General features: G+C 42.5%; 1 protein-coding gene across 1 annotated transcript; it reads right to left on the minus strand.

Annotated features, from left to right (window-relative positions):
* Nucleotides 1-3,246: 3,246 nt before the first annotated feature.
* Nucleotides 3,247-16,421, minus strand: LOC115168590 (src-like-adapter 2). Its single transcript, XM_029723991.1, has 8 exons — nt 15,220-16,421; nt 9,047-9,172; nt 6,077-6,176; nt 5,868-5,954; nt 5,666-5,769; nt 5,379-5,528; nt 5,051-5,183; nt 3,247-4,163 (listed from the first exon to the last, which is right to left on the minus strand). The coding sequence occupies exons 2-8, from the start codon at nt 9,135-9,137 to the stop codon at nt 4,040-4,042; spliced, it is 789 nt and encodes a 262-aa protein (XP_029579851.1). The 5' UTR covers nt 9,138-9,172; nt 15,220-16,421; the 3' UTR covers nt 3,247-4,039.
* Nucleotides 16,422-16,895: the final 474 nt, after the last annotated feature.

The raw sequence follows: 16,895 nt of genomic DNA on the forward strand, positions 1-16,895 counted from the left end.
GGACAGCAAGGAGTCATCAATCCAGGTAGTCCTGAGGCATGGTCCTAGGGCTCAGGTCCTCCGAGAGAGAGAGAGAGAAAGAAAGAAAGAGAGAATTAGAGAGAGCATATTTAAATTCACACGGGACACCGGAAAAGACAAGAGAAATACTCCAGATGTGACAGACTGACCCTAGCCCCCCGACACATAAACTACTGCAGCATAAATACTGGAGGCTGAGACAGGAGGGGTCAGGAGACACTGTGGCCCCATCCGATGAAACCCCCGGACAGGGCCAAACAGGTAGGATATAACCCCACCCACTTTGCCAAAGCACAGCCCCCACACCACTGGAGGGATATCTCCAACCACCAACTTACCATCCCGAGACAAGGCCGAGTATAGCCCACAAAGATCTCCGCCACGGCACAACCCAAGGGGGGGCGCCAACCCAGACAGGAAGACCACGTCAGTGACTCAACCCACTCAAGTAACGCACCCCTCCCAGGGACGGCATGGAAGAACACCAGTAAGCCAGTGACTCAGCCCCTGTAATAGGGGTAGAGGCAGAGATTCCCAGACATGAACATGTCTATATGTTTGCTGTTTATCCCTGGCTACAGTCTCACAAAACAATACAAATGTTGTCATTATTATAATTTCTTCAAGCACATAAGTGTAGTCGCCGATGTTGAAAGAGAGGGAGGGTGTTGGTAAGCTGTAAGCTGTTGGTAAGGGAGGGTGTTGGTAAGTTGAAAAGTGACACTTTATGTGGTAGCATTGCCTTTAAATTGTTTAACTTGGGTAAAACGTTACAGGTAGTCTTCCACAAGTTATTTGTTTCTGGCCATTTTGAGCCTGTGATCAAACCCACAAATGCTGATGCTCCAGATACTCAACTAGTCTAAAGAAGGCCAGTTTTATTGCTTCTCTAATCAGAACAACAGTTTTCAGTTGTGCTAACATAATTGCAAAAGGGTTTTCTAATAATCAACTAGCCTTTTAAAATGATAAACTTGGATTAGCTAACACAACGTGCCATTGGAACACAGGAGTGATGGTTGCTGATAATGGGCCTCTGTACGCCTATGTAAATATTCCATTACAAATGTGTGTTCCCTGGAGCCCACAGCTTTCCATCATCATCGCGGCATAATGGCCTGAAACCATAAGGTTTGTCTAATCTGGTCCTTGGGCAGTTGGTAAAACTTAATTTGGTGGTCTCTTCTCCTACTATTGTTCAAACAAAACGGTATGCAGCAGCTTTTCAGCATCTTAAAAGAAGGATTAGTTAGCTAGTTGAAGAAAAGGCCGTTGGAATCATCTCATTGGCTGATAATAGTAATTTACACACACACTTTTGCTATGTCATGACTTACCTGGACCACCTATTGAGATGTGCCTTTTGTTAAGTACATCTGGTGTTAATTGAGGTGAAAATCAGACTGGTATGCCACTTTAAAGCCAAACTTTTCAGGAATGGAGGAAGCATGGTGATGGCATGTTGAAGTTGGCAAGCCAGTAGGGTTTGTGGAGCTTGTGATGAGCCATACTCCTTAGTTTGTGAATACCATCAAAGACAGGGCCACCAACAAAACATGTTGACAATGGAGCAAATGAATCCTGTGACATTTTCACATGCAAACAGCACTTGATTTATGTGATCCATGTGTAGTTGTTAAGTGATGACTCAGTCAGCATGCTGATTGGTGTGTGCAGACCCACACATTATAATTTTTAACAACAGAGGCACTGAAAAATTAGGCCCAACATCAGGCCCAGAAAAATCCATGCAAGATGGAAAGGGGTTAACAACTTTCATGTTCTGAAAGATATGAGGAAACAGAGGTAGATTACTAATATACACTGGCCTTCAGAAAGGATTCACACCTCTTGACTTTTTCCACATGTTGCGTTACAGCCTGAATTTAAAATGGATCAAATTTAGATTTTGTCACTGGCCTACAAACAATACCCCGTAATGTCAAAGTGGAATTATGTTTTTAGAAATGTTTGCACATTTATTGAAAATGAAATACAGAAATATCTGATTTACATAATTATTCACACCCTGAGTCAATGGCAGCGATTACAGCTGTGAGTATTTCTGGGTAAGTCTCTAAGAGCTTTGCACACCTGGATTGTACAATATTTGCACATTATTCTTAAAATAATTCTTCATGCTCTGTCAAGTTGGTTGTTGAGTATTGCTAGACAGCCATTTTCAAGCTTTGCCATAGATTTACAAGCTGATTTAAGTCAAAACTGTAACTAAGCCACTCAAGAACATGTAATGCCGTCTTGGTAAGCAACTCCAGTGTATATTTGGACTCCAGTATACATTTGATGGTTTAGGTTAATGTCCTGCTGAAAGGTGAATTTGTCTCCCAGTTTCTGTTGGACAGCAGACTAAACCAGATTTTCCTCTAGGATTTTGCCTATGCTTAGCTCTATTCCGTTTCTTTTTATCGTCCAACGTATGCACGGAATTGTATACTACATAGATGGCTTGAACGAAATGGTAGCAGAAGGTGAATGTTGAACTTTTTGTTCCACAGATTTTGTGCAAATATACAGTAGGTGTGATGAAGGAATTATTTTACTTAATAAAATGTTTACTCCTTTACTTATTTAGGCTTTCCATAACAAAGGGCTTTAATACTTATTGTCTCAAGACATTTCAGTTTTTCATATGTAATTAATTTGTAAAAATGTCTAAACATAATTCCACTTTGACATTATGGGGTATTGTGTGCAGGCCAGTGACACAAAATCTCAACGTAATAAATGTTAAATTCAGGCTGTAACAACCAAATGTGAAAAGTCAAGCGTTGTGAAAACTTTCTGAAAGCACCTGTAGCGTACCATCTCCAGCTCTGTGAAACTGTTGTTCTTTGTACATTGTTGATCAATGTAAAGACATGAATTACGCACAGCAACCTAAGCATTAAGAACCGATGTATTGGATAACAGCTAAATACACTGATTCAATTATTAACGAATGCAACAACAACACACAAAACGGATAATGTGGAAGTAAATTGAATAGGCACGGCGCGTGTGTAGTGAGTGTGTCCCTGACGTCTCCCCCAACCTGCTGACCTACGCATTTCCCCCAGCAGGTGGCGATACAAGACAAGATACAGTAGTAAATAAAGATAGGCCAAATACTTGCCACTTCATGTGTGAAATGTATTTGGTTATTTATGCGTTTATGCGTTTGGTTATTCATTCTCTGATTTGTGAAAAACCAACACATCAACAAAATAGTTTCCCCATATTTCACTGAATGCAACATTTTAATGTAGAATAGTTAAACAAAATAAAAAATTAATTTCCACCCACCCAAAAACATCAGGAAACTCGATATTAACATTATATATACTACAGTGCATTGTTTCAGCTGATGAAACCTCATAAGATAATATTTTACATAACTTTGAGATGCTCTTTACCACTACCTCAACTTTCTGCTGTCTCTGCAACACCATCGTGCTTTCCACTGCACCTTGACCATTTCCTGTGCCAAAGTCAAGACTGTGATGCGGAGGAGAACAAGCAACAGCTAAAAGGTGTTAATGTTCAGGACAGGAAACGCATAAATCAAACAGACTAATTCTTAGACCTCACAGTTCCTTAATTGTTTTCAAGGTAGCGTACTTCAACAAAACCAACCAAATAGTCTGTTTATTGATGATACGGGATCACTTTCATAAGGCTGTATATCTCACTTTCAAACTACTTTCTGTTAAGTCTAGCAAAGTCTGCCTCCAGGATCTAAACATTTATTCTGGTCATGAATCCAAGCAAAGATTGGCCTCAGCTGCTTGGCAATGTAATGTTGAGCACTCTACAACCATAGCTTTGAGAACCATGGTTCTCTGCAGTGGTTGAGTTGTGATTTCCAGTTCCCCTAACAACATTCCTTTAATGAGATCCATTGGGTTCATGGCCAGAATGTCTGGTCCTCAGGATTGCCTCAGCTTTAATGTGAAGCTCTCCATCTTATGGTCTGTTTTAGTCTGAGTATCTCCCTGTCGTTATGATGCCAGATCCATGCTCAGCTGTCCCATTTGTGGCTGGAGCCTTTGCAGTCCTCTGTCATGAAGCGGTAGGATTTGATGGCCTCCTTCAATCCCTCGCTCACCAGGGAATCCTCATTGTCCTTGCCAAAAATCATGGAGCTGCAAACAGACAGAGAAACCCTATTAGTGAGGAAATGCTGACAAATAATATGTACTAAACAAAAATATAAACGCAACATGTAAAGTGTTGGGTCCATGTTTCATGAGCTGAAATATAATATCTCAGAAATGTTCCATACGCACAAAAAGCTTTTTTCTTAAAAATGTTGAGCACAATGTTGTTTACATCCCTGTTAGTGAGCATTTCTCATTTGCCAAGATAATATATCCACGTGACAGGTGTGGCATATCAAGAAGCTGAATAAACAGCATGATCATTACACAGGTGCACCTTGTGCTGGGGACAATAAGGCCACTCTAAAATGTGCAGCTTTGTCACACAGCACAATGTCTCAAGTTTTAAGGGAGTGTGCAATTGACATGCAATTGACATGCGGACTGCAGACATTTCCACCAGAGCTGTTGCCAGATAATTGAATGTTAATTTCTCTACCATAAGCCGCTTCCAACATAATTTTTGAGAATTTGGCAGTATGTCCAATCGGCCTCACAACCGCAGACCACGTGTAAACACGCCAGCCCAGGACCTCCACACCCGGGTTATTCACCTGCGGGATTGTCTGAAACCAGCCAACTGAGGAGTATTTCTGTCTGTAATAAAGCCCTTGTATGGGGAAAAACACATTCTGATTGGCTGAGCCTGGCTCCCAAATGTCTGTGCTCTTGCCCACTCATGTGAAATCCATAGATTATGGCCTAATAAATGTATTTCAATTGACTGATTTCCTTATATGAACTGTAACTCAGTAAAATCATTGAAATTGTCACATGTTGCGTTTATATTTTTGTTCAGTATAAGATTTGACAGACATGGATACACAGAGACTGGCAACATATTACTGTACCACAACAGTAAATGACCTCACCTGTCCATATCTTTCCAGTTGAGGGTGGGCTTCCTGACAGCCATGGGGAGTGGACCAGTAACCACAGGAACGTTGTTGGACCCCTGGATGAAGCAGGGCTCCCCTAGCAGACAGCATAGCCCATCACGGACCTCTGGAAGGAGATGTCAATCAGTCTGTTACAACTCAGCCTTAACATGAATACTACAATTTAATGACTGAAGATGCTTTAAGTGTCCCCAGCTTTAACCGGTTCAAATGCGTGGGTTGGACACAAAGGGGCTTGAAAAGATGTTACTACAGCTTTCAGTATTTTCTACACCACTGTAAATGCTTTAAAGCACCTGACCTGAGTAGTGGTCCACCAGAGCTCTGAGGTTGGGGAAGGTGAGGCAGGGGGAGATGTAGAGCCAGCCATTCTCCAGTTGTTGGATCCGGTAGTGTTTGACTGAGAGACGATCCTGGTCACTGCTCTTACGCACTGACAGGGAGTTGGCACCTAGAGTGGACAGTGTAAGACCATACTTCAGTCACAACCTTTTATCACTTCAGGTTTATCAATTACATTTTTAAGATTGTTTCCCTGTTCTTGTTAGCGTTTGATAATGTGTAGCCTGGAGTGTGAACTGAACTGACCAGGGTGGGTCTCACTCTCCCGGACCAGAAAAGAGCCAGCCTGGTTGTAGGGCAGAAACAGGAGCTCCTCAGCCTTCTCTCGGCTGAGACCCTCATACTGCCACCTAGATCAAGAGCATAGAGACAGTCAGTCAGATATAGACAGAGCCATGTAAATAGAGATTCCAAAGGGGAATAGAGTCAGACGGATCAGCGGACTCACCTGTGGTACACCTTGGCTGTGTAGTTGCTGGGGATGTAGCTCTCATTGCCTGTGGCAGAGGATCTCACCTTCCACCACTCCCCCTCGCTATATAGACATGCACATTCACAGAAACACAAGAGATACATAAGTTATTACAGGAAAAACACACATCACAGTAGTAGTAGTAGTAATTATGGTAGTTGTATGTAGAGGCTATGGTTTCTTACTCTGAAAGCACGTTGAGTCTCTCTCCAACTTGGATGCGGCAGTGTGCTGGGTGACCAGTGGGATAGTTATACAGGGACACTACCATATACTTGCTGCTCTCTGTAGACAGAACAGATACATGAAAGATTAGTGTCAGTCTACTATGAGAACCTCAAACCATGACAATGCAGTATTTTCATGCTGAGAAAAAAGCAGAAAAAGCAACAAAAAAAAGCATGCATACGATAAAATCTCTTTGTACTTGTATGTTTGTACTTCACACTTTGAACGTGAGTAGTCACGGTTAGGGAAGACACTTCCAAGTTAAGAAAATTAGATGATCATCAGTCTTTCTGAGCTAAATTATTGATGTGATCTTCATCAACTAACATCTTGGGGAATTCAATGTCACCTGGTTCACACCATTTCTAGAGGGTGACTAGAGGGAGTCCAGCCACAGATAGAACAATGAGATAGATATTTCACCGGATGTATAAATGTGAAGTGTGTTTCCACTCATTACCAAATGTGGTAGTGAGAGGAAGCCATGTGGCCGGCAGCAGGAGAAGAAGGAAACGAGATGGACTTTGGCCGACATTCGGTAAATTTTCCCACCGATGAAACATTTGATCTCAATACAGTTCTGTTCCCAAATGTAAAACATGTTAGGAACAGAGTGGACTACGTTTTGTAGTGTTGTTTAGAAGGAGTGCAAAGGCAAAGTGAGTTATTGCACAAGATCATTTCTCTGCTCTGGTGGTTCAACAGAAGACCAGGAATGTTTTTTTCCCCTCTTTCTTGCACACCAACTATGGTCATATTTAACAGAGAGGCATCTAAACATCTGGGGCATCACCACACCATGGATGCATAGCAACAGTATCACAACACCATGGATGCATAGCAACAGTATCACAACACCATGGATGCATAGCAACAGTATCACAACACCATGGATGCATAGCAACAGCATCACCACACCATGGATGCATGGGAACAGCATCACCACACCATGGATGCATGGGAACAGCATCACCACACCATGGATGCATAGCAACAGTATCACCACACCATGGATGCATAGCAACAGTATCACAACACCATGGATGCATAGCAACAGTATCACCACACCATGGATGCATAGCAACAGTATCACCACACCATGGATGCATATCAACAGCATCACCACACCATGGATGCATAGGAACGGCATCACCACACCATGGATGCATAGCAACGGCATCACCACACCATGGATGCATAGGAACGGCATCACCACACCATGGATGCATAGCAACAGCATCACCACACCATGGATGCATAGCAACAGCATCACCACACCATGGATGCATATCAACAGCATCACCACACCATGGATGCATAGCAACAGTATCACAACACCATGGATGCATAGCAACAGTATCACAACACCATGGATGCATAGCAACAGCATCACCACACCATGGATGCATGGGAACAGCATCACCACACCATGGATGCATGGGAACAGCATCACCACACCATGGATGCATAGCAACAGTATCACCACACCATGGATGCATAGCAACAGTATCACAACACCATGGATGCATAGCAACAGTATCACCACACCATGGATGCATAGCAACAGCATCACCACACCATGGATGCATAGGAACGGCATCACCACACCATGGATGCATAGCAACGGCATCACCACACCATGGATGCATAGGAACGGCATCACCACACCATGGATGCATAGCAACAGCATCACCACACCATGGATGCATATCAACAGCATCACCACACCATGGATGCATGGGAACAGCATCACCACACCATGGATGCATGGGAACAGCATCACCACACCATGGATGCATGGGAACAGCATCACCACACCATGGATGCATGGGAACAGCATCACCACCCCATGGATGCATAGCAACAGCATCACCACACCATGGATGCATGGGAACAGCATCACCACACCATGGATACATAGCAACAGCATCACCACACCATGGATGCATGGGAACAGCATCACCACACCATGGATGCATAGGAATAGCATCACCACACCATGGATGCATAGCAACAGCATCACCACACCATGGATGCATGGGAACAGCATCACCACACCATGGATGCATGGGAACAGCATCACCACACCATGGATGCATAGCAACAGCATCACCACACCATGGATGCATAGCAACAGCATCACCACACCATGGATGCATGGGAACAGCATCACCACACCATGGATGCATAGCAACAGCATCACCACACCATGGATGCATAGCAACAGCATCACCACACCATGGATGCATGGGAACAGCATCACCACACCATGGATGCATGGGAACAGCATTACCACACCATGGATGCATGGGAACAGCATCACCACACCATGGATGCATGGGAACGGCATCACCACACCATGGATGCATGGGAACAGCATCACCACACCATGGATGCATGGGAACGGCATCACCACACCATGGATGCATGGGAACAGCATCACCACACCATGGATGCATAGCAACAGTATCACCACACCATGGATGCATAGCAACAGCATCACCACACCATGGATGCATAGGAACAGCATCACCACACCATGGATGCAGGAACATTAACAAAAACAATTCCGCATTATGTTGGTCGCATTGATTTGATCTGAATGTTTAAATCAAATCGTATTTGTCACATGTGCTGAATACAACAGGTGTAGACCTTACAGTGAAATGCTTACTTACAAGCCCTTAACCAACAATGCATTTTTAAGAAGAAATAAGTTAAGTTAAAATGCAGGTTATCCAATGATTGTCCTTAAACATAAATAGACCTGGCTGTTGAGCACTCTTCCAATTCCCTATAGGTTTCAGTCAAAACAATCCCAGGACGATTGACATCTGAGGACATTGCCCATCAGAGAGAGGCTAGTACTGGCCTGTTTCCCAGAGTTCTGTGCTGTACTCAGACCGAGATGGGAGGGCAGGCCTTACCCAGTATGACTGACTCAGCGGGCTCTTCCTGGCCCAGCAAGGCTGCCTGAGTGCTGGATCCCCGACGCTCTTTACTGGGCCCACTGCCCATAGCGATGTGGAGCTCTTATGGGTCACCAGAGGACTCTGTGGGTTAGAGGGAATCACAGCTATTAATTAATAGCCAATTATTTCCTAAATGCTATATCCACCAATTTCTCACTTGTTTTTTTTTATCAGAAATGTTTGCATGTGTGTGTAAAATAGTACTCTACTCAGATTTTTTATTAATAGATACTAGATGTGTTTTTTTGTTGCAATACACTATATTATCCATTGTTAAGCTAGAATGGAATGTTTGTATCCTGTATATTTGACTGTGATATGTGGATGCCTCACCTAGCTATCTTAAGTTGAATGCACTTACTGTAAGTCGCTCTGACTAACAGCATCTGCTGAATGACTAGAATGTAAAATGTAAATGTTTTATATATAGATCTCATATTACTGTATTTAAGTATTTTTTTTAAAAATGACGTCACAGATGTATTTTGTGAAGTTTTTTTCAAAAAATATAAACTTTAGTTATTTGTTACATTTGACTGTGTAAAACCTGGCAGTACTACTTATTTCTCTGATAATGAGGTGGATATATAGCATTTTGCAACAAAAAACATGATTGTCTCTGAAATTAAGCCATCAAGTGATAGATTTTAAACAAATATGTCTGTCATTGAACAACTCCGTGCCATGATTAGAAAAAAAATAAATATATTTTTCATAACTTCTTTCAAACATTTAAACCTAATTTACTAACATTTCTGATATACAGAGCATTCGGAAAGTATTCAGATCCCTTGACTATTTCCACATTTAGTTACATGACAGCCTTATTCTAATACAGATGTAATCATTTTTTCCCCCTCATCGATCTACAGACAATACCCCATAATGATGAAGCATAAACAGTTTTGGGGATTTTTTTTCAAATGTTTAACGAAACATCACATTTACATAAGTATTCAGACCCTTTACTCAGTACTTTGTTGAAGCACCTTTGGCAGTGATTACATCCTCAAGTCTTCTTAGGTATGAGGCTACAAGCTTGGCACACCTGTATTTGGGGAGTTTTTCCCATTCTTCTCTGCAGATCCTCTCAAGCTCTGTCAGGTCGGACGGGGAGCGTCGCTGCACAGCTATTTTCAGGTTTCTCCAGAGATATTCGATAGGGTTCAAGTCCAGTCTCTGGCTGAACCACTCAAGGACATTCAGAGATTTGTCCCAAAGCCACTCATGCGTTGTCTTGGCTGTGTGCTTAGGGTCGTTGTCCTGTTGGAAGGTGAACCTTCACCCCAGTTTGAGGTCCTGGGTGCTCTGGAGCAGGTTTTCATCAAGGATCTCTCTGTACTTTGCTCCGTTCATCTTTCCCTTGATCCTGACTAGTCTCCCAGTCCCTGCCACTGAAAAACATCCCCATAGCATGATGCTGCCACCACCATGCTTCACCATAGGGATGGTGCAAGGGTTCCTCCAGATGTGGCGTTTGGCATTCAGGCCAAAGAGTTCAATCTTGGTTTCATCAGACAAGAGAATCTTGTTTCTCATGGTCTGAATCCTTTAGGTGCCTTTTGACAAACTCCAAGCGGGCTGTCACTTGCCTTTTACTGAGGAGTGGCTTCCGTCTGGCCACTCTACCAGAAATGCTTGATTGGTGGAGTGCTCCAGAGATGGTTGTCCTTCTGGAAGATTTTCTCATATCCACAGAGGAACTCAGAAGCTCTGTCAGAGTGACCATCGGGTTCTTGCTCAACTCCCTGCCCAAGGCCCTTCTCACCTGATTGCTCAGTTTGGCCAGGCAGCCAGCTCTAAGAAGAGTCTTGGTGGTTCCAAGCTTCTTCTATTTAAGAATGATGGAGCCCACTGTTGGGGACCTTCAATGCTCCGGAAATGCTCCGGAAATGTTTTGGTACCCTTCCCCACATCTGTGCCTCGACGCAATCCTGTCTCAGAGCTCTACGGACAATTCCTTCGACCTCATGGCTTGGTTTTTGCTCTGATATGCACTGTCAACTCTGGGACCTTATATAGACAGGTGTGTGCCTTTCCAAATCATGTCCAATCAACTGAATTTACCACAGGTTGTAGAAACATCTCAAGGATGATCAATGGAAACCTGAGATCAGTTTTACGTCTCATAGCAAAGGGTCTGAATACTTAAGTAAATAAGGTATTTATGTTTTGAATTTTTAATACATTTGCGAACATTTCTAAAAGCCTGTTTTCGCTTTGTCATTATGGGGTATTGTGTGAGGATATTTTGTTGTTGTTGTTGTATTAATCAATTTTAGAATAAGGCTGTAATGTAACAAAATGTGGAAAATGTCAAGAGGCCTGAATTCCTTCCAAATACACTGTATAGCATTTTGGAATTAAACTCTTCATATGGGTAGAGACATGTTTTCTATGCATACTGTTGCATCAATCACAATTCACTGGAACTTATTACAGGTAATATATATCAAAACAAACAATGTGAAGCGAATTTAAAATAGCCCTGCCTATTTTTAGTTTATTTATTGCCAGGTAGCTAGTCAGTCCCACCTCAAACAAAAGGAGGGAGGAAGTTGAAAACCACTCTTCTTAACACCCTTTAGTTTCCAACCACACTCTTGTTTTTACCATGGGTTGCTGGTTGTCGAGGTGCTGTTGGCACGGAAAATAATTGGCTTTCGACTGAATAAATAACAGTGTTAGACCACATAATAGAACACTCTCTATTCAATGGTCACCAACGTTTTGAGATCACTTTTTGAGTCAAAATGCAAGCCAAGATCTACAGCTCAGATCTTTTTTAAACACAAGCCTATGCAACATTAACCAATTAAAAACAGTACTGCATTGAGGTTCGTGCAGTAAGCTATAGGCCCAATACATTATCACCGCATATTGGCTTTGCTTGAATTGCCCTGACAAAGCATTGTTGTTTGGGCCATTTAAAAAATATATATTTCTAAATTTGAGGTAGGCCATATGATCAGACTGGCAATAGTTCCGTTGTTGTATTACTGGTGAAGCACAGCTGAGTGAGCATACATTTAAATAATTCACTTTTTATTTTTATTTTACTGGGCTGATGGTGTCTGCATCTGATGGTCAGTCTCAGCGGAGGGAGAGAGCAGCAGAGTGAGGGTCCACCTCTCAACATCCCTCCGTTCTCCCTTTCCTCCACTGACACTGACCAAAAACGGACACCTTCTTCCAGCTGATGGGGAAACTCGAGTCGCACTGCATTATTTAATGCAAAAATTCTCATGCACAAGTTCTTACTCCTATGAACAGAGAAAGTGAAATATTCCTGCTGCACTGCTTGTTGTAGAGCTGAGTGGAAATAGGAAGAACACACATTTCACAGCTTATAAAAGTGTTGAATACAAAGTGTTGACAGTGCTGAGTAAGAACTTAAACTCAACTCACTGGGCTCCCGAGTGGTGCAGCGTCTCTGACACTGCATCTCAGTGCAAGAGGCATCACTACAGTCCCTGGTTCGAATCCAGGCTGAATCACATCCGGCCTTGATTGGGAGTCCCATAGGGTGACGCACAATTGACCCACCGTCACCGGGGTAGGCCGTCATTGTAAATAAGAATTTGTTCTTAACTGACTTAGCGGGTTAAATAAAAACAGCATCTCTTTGCTGTATTCCTTGACAGTTTCTCTCTAGTGATGGTTTTAAACATTTTGAAATCTCACAGTAGCAATTTTTCTGTTGCTTTCTTTTATGCCTTCTAAATTACTCCAGACACCGTAATCTGAACCATCCGATTGGCGATCGTGATGGACCGGTTGGGGACCACTGCTCTAATTGATGTAAACAACAATGCTCTAATGTGCAACTAGTTGAAGTGTCATGCATTGGTGATTTGCACAAACACACGTGACAAATATGACATTTCATCGCAACCTTCTGCTCCACAGGAACCATGGAGGATAGGTAAATGAGTTCGCAGCAATACACTGATGCAGAAACCACCGCATAAAATGAAAAGTTTTGTGTGGTAATTTGCAACATGTTTTACTGTAAAGTACGGCATGAGATCTCAAGCATCCTTACAGATTGTTTCTGAACACTGGAGTCAAATATAAAAGATACAGGATATCATTGAGTAGAAAATAAATGCTGTCTTTTTGTGAACACCTTTCTACCCCGGTGTGTGTGTCTAATTTTGACAATAGATGATAATTTCAGAAATAATCATGAAATATATAGGCATGAAATATTTCTAAATATCTTCCCTCAATGCTCTGTAATATGGCACGTAGCATAATCATTGAGAAAATGGCCACCTGTTTAGCCAGATGGCACCACAGGGTCATGGGGATGGACAGACAGAAAAACAGGCCCCATATAAGGGACTAAAATAACCTGCTCTCTAATGTTCCATTATAACAGAGAACAGATGACCATTATCAACCACAGTAGTCAGTCTGCCAACCAGGGGTCAGGAAACACACGAGAGGTAATATAATAATAACAATATGGAATATATAACATCTCATTCCAAAATCATGGGCATTAATATGGAGTTGGTCCCCCCCCTTTTCTGCTATTACAGCTTCCACTCTTCTGGCTTTCCACTAGATGTTGGAACATTGCTGCAGGGACTTGTTTCCATTCAGCCACAAGAGCATTAGTGAGGTCGGGCACTGATGTTGGGCGATTAGGCCTGGCTCGCAGTCAGCATTCCAATTCATCCCAAAGGTGTTCGATGGGGTTGAGGTCAAGGCTCCGTGCAGGCCAGTCAAGTTCTTCCAAACCATTTCTGTTTGGACCTCGCTTTGTGCACGGGGTCATTGTCATGCTGAAACAGGAAAGGGCCTTCCCCAAACTGTTGTCACAAAGTTGGAAGCACAGAATCATCTAGAATGTCATTGTATGCTGTAGCATTAAGATTTCCCTTCACTGGAACTTAGAGGCCTAGCCCAAACCATGAAAAACAGCCCCAGAACATTATCCCTCCTCCACCAAACTTTACAGTTGGCACTATGCATTTGGGCAGGTAGCGGTCTCCTGGTAGCGGTCTCCTGGCATCCGCCAAACCCAGATTCGTCCATCGGACTGCCAAATGGTGAAGCGTGATTCATCACTCCAGAGAATGCGTTTTTACTGCTCCAGAGTCCAATGGCGGTGTTTCCACTTCACAATAACAGCACTTACAGTTGACCGGGGCAGTTCTACCAGGGCAGAAATTTGACGAACTGAATTGTTGGAAAGATGGCATCCTATGACGGTGCCACATTGAAAGTCACTGCCAATGTTTGTTTATAGAGATTGCATGGCTGTGTGCTCAATCTTATACACCTGTCAGCAACAGGTGTGGCTGAAATAGCCGAATCCACTCATTTGAAGGGGTGTCCACATACTTTCGTATATATAGTGTATGCATATGACATTTAGCAGACTCTGTAATCCAGAGGTGTAGACCTGGCTGGACACCAAGCTACAGTATTCATTTAAGCATTTAGCGGGGCAAATTTTTGTTCTTGTAAGATCAGTTTGTCCTATACACTGAGTGTACAAAACATTAAGAACACCTGCTTTTTCCATGACATAGACTGACCAGGTGAATACAGGTGAAAACTATGATCCCTTATTGATATCACTTAAATCCTCTTCAATCAGTGTAGATGAAGGGGAGGAGACAGGTCAAAGAAGGATTTTTAAGCTTTGAAACAATTGAGATATGGATTTTGTATGTGTACCAATCCGAGGGTGGATAGACAAGACAAAAGATTTAGGTGCCTTTGAACGGGGTTATGGTAGTAGGTGCAAGGCGCAACGTTTTGTGTCAAAAACTGCAACGCAGCCGGGTTTTTCACGCTCAACAGTTTCCTGTGTGTATCAAGAATGGTCCACCACCCAAAGGACATCCAGCCAACTTGACACAACTGTAGGAAGCATTGGAGTCAACATGGGCCAGCATCCCTGTGGAACGCTTTCGACACCTTGTAGAATCCATGCCCCGACGAATAGATGCTATTCTGAGTGTATATTTACTTGACCTTTGTTTTCTTCGTTAAAACAAAAAAGTATACTTTTAATATTTTAAATCTGGGTTGGATAAAACTAACCTTTTACATGTACAGTAGTCAGATCGATTAGACAATTGTCAGCTCAAAAATATTTTTATACTCACAGCATTTCCCTGTTGTGGCACTGGTGAACGTCAGTCTTCTGATGCTGTGGTACGAGTTGGTGTCAGAGCTGTAGAGTACCACAGTAGACTAGCACAAGGACTGAGGTGCGGCCCAGAGGGCAGAAGAGTCCAGTGGGTCTGGGAGTTGCACGCTGCTGGTAGTCTTCACATGTGGAACGAGCGTATGATGTGTGTATGAGAGTCTGTGTGAGACTTCTTTAGGCTCTAATGAAGAAAGTGTGTTCTCCTTTTGTGTTGTTCCAAGAGGAAAGGAGCCAGCGATGGTAGGTAGAGGCTCTGTACGTGAAGCAGAGCAGAGTGATCTATAGTACATCTGAGTGGAGAGATGTGACAGGAGGGCTTTTTTTTTATATTCACCTCACACACTGTTTCCTGTTTCAATGAGGCCTGAAACTTTTACACACCACAATTCAGACTTCAGAGTGAAGAGAGGGAAATGGAGAAGAGTGAGGGAAGACAAAGAAAAAGTGATGCACAAAGAGAAAGGAAGAAAGATTTTGTTCAACAATATCTACTGAACACGGGGACTGTAGTAATTGGAACAGACAGACCTTTGACATCAGTGACTTGATCAATGAGTCATCAGCTGTAGCAATGAGATGCAATTGGTCTGTGCAAATGTTCTGTTTTGCAGCATCTGCATGAGCGGTGGTGTACATACACTGGTGTGATGTGAGGTCACAATGGTTTTTCCCCAGAATAGAGCTTCCTATTCTTTGTCATTCAGGTAAATGCTGTTGATTGGGTAAAAGTGTTGAGCAATTATTTTTCTCGTATAACCCTTTTGTACTCATTATCAAGAGATATGGGCTCACGGTTCTGCATAACCACATTAATACCCACACTGATTTGTGCAATCAATCCATTTGTGCAGTTAAACTACTGAACCCTCTGAACTAACTGCATTATACCAGTAGCCAGGGCCCTAGCCTTTTGGGGGCCCTAGCCTTTTGGGGGCCCTAAACAAGATTTTTTTTTACTGGCACCGCATCTTGATGGTGTAGAGAAAAATTTATGTTTTAAATTGAATTTCCTGTAATTCTACCCATTTTGCCATGGGGGAGAGATATTTTTTTTTTTGCAGTTTTACAAAGCAAATCCTGCAATTATACCCATTTTGCCATGCGGTGAAGAGAAATGTTTGCAATTTTAAAACAAATTTCCTGGCATTCTACACATTTTGCCATGACTTATGCCATGTTAATATAATATGAGTGAGAGTGACTAGCATTTCCTCATGGCAAAATGTTAACAAAAGCATGTGATGAGCTATAAAACAACAAAATAAGGATCTGCCTCATGACAAAATGTGTACAGTAGCATTATAAAGCTGCACATTTTACTCTGCACTATGGCAAAATGCAACACCAACTCTCCAGAGGTTGTTGCCCCGGGGCCCCAAATGTGGTAGTCCGGTCTGGCACGTGCCCAGTCATTCGGCCATGATTACTACAAGTTTAGATCAGTGGAGGCTCTTCAGTGGAGGAAGGGGAGGACTATCCTCCTTAGTGAATTTCATAAAAATAAAAAGTGAAACATTAAAGTTATTATTTTTAGATAAAACTATACTAAATATGTTTGTCACCAAAAAATGTATTAAAACACTGTTTAGCAATGAAGGTCTATAGTAGCCTCAACAGCATTCTGTAGAGTAG

The sequence above is a fragment of the Salmo trutta genome, chromosome 30 (assembly GCF_901001165.1).
Source record: "Salmo trutta chromosome 30, fSalTru1.1, whole genome shotgun sequence".
NCBI classification, from domain to species: Eukaryota; Metazoa; Chordata; class Actinopteri; order Salmoniformes; family Salmonidae; genus Salmo; species Salmo trutta.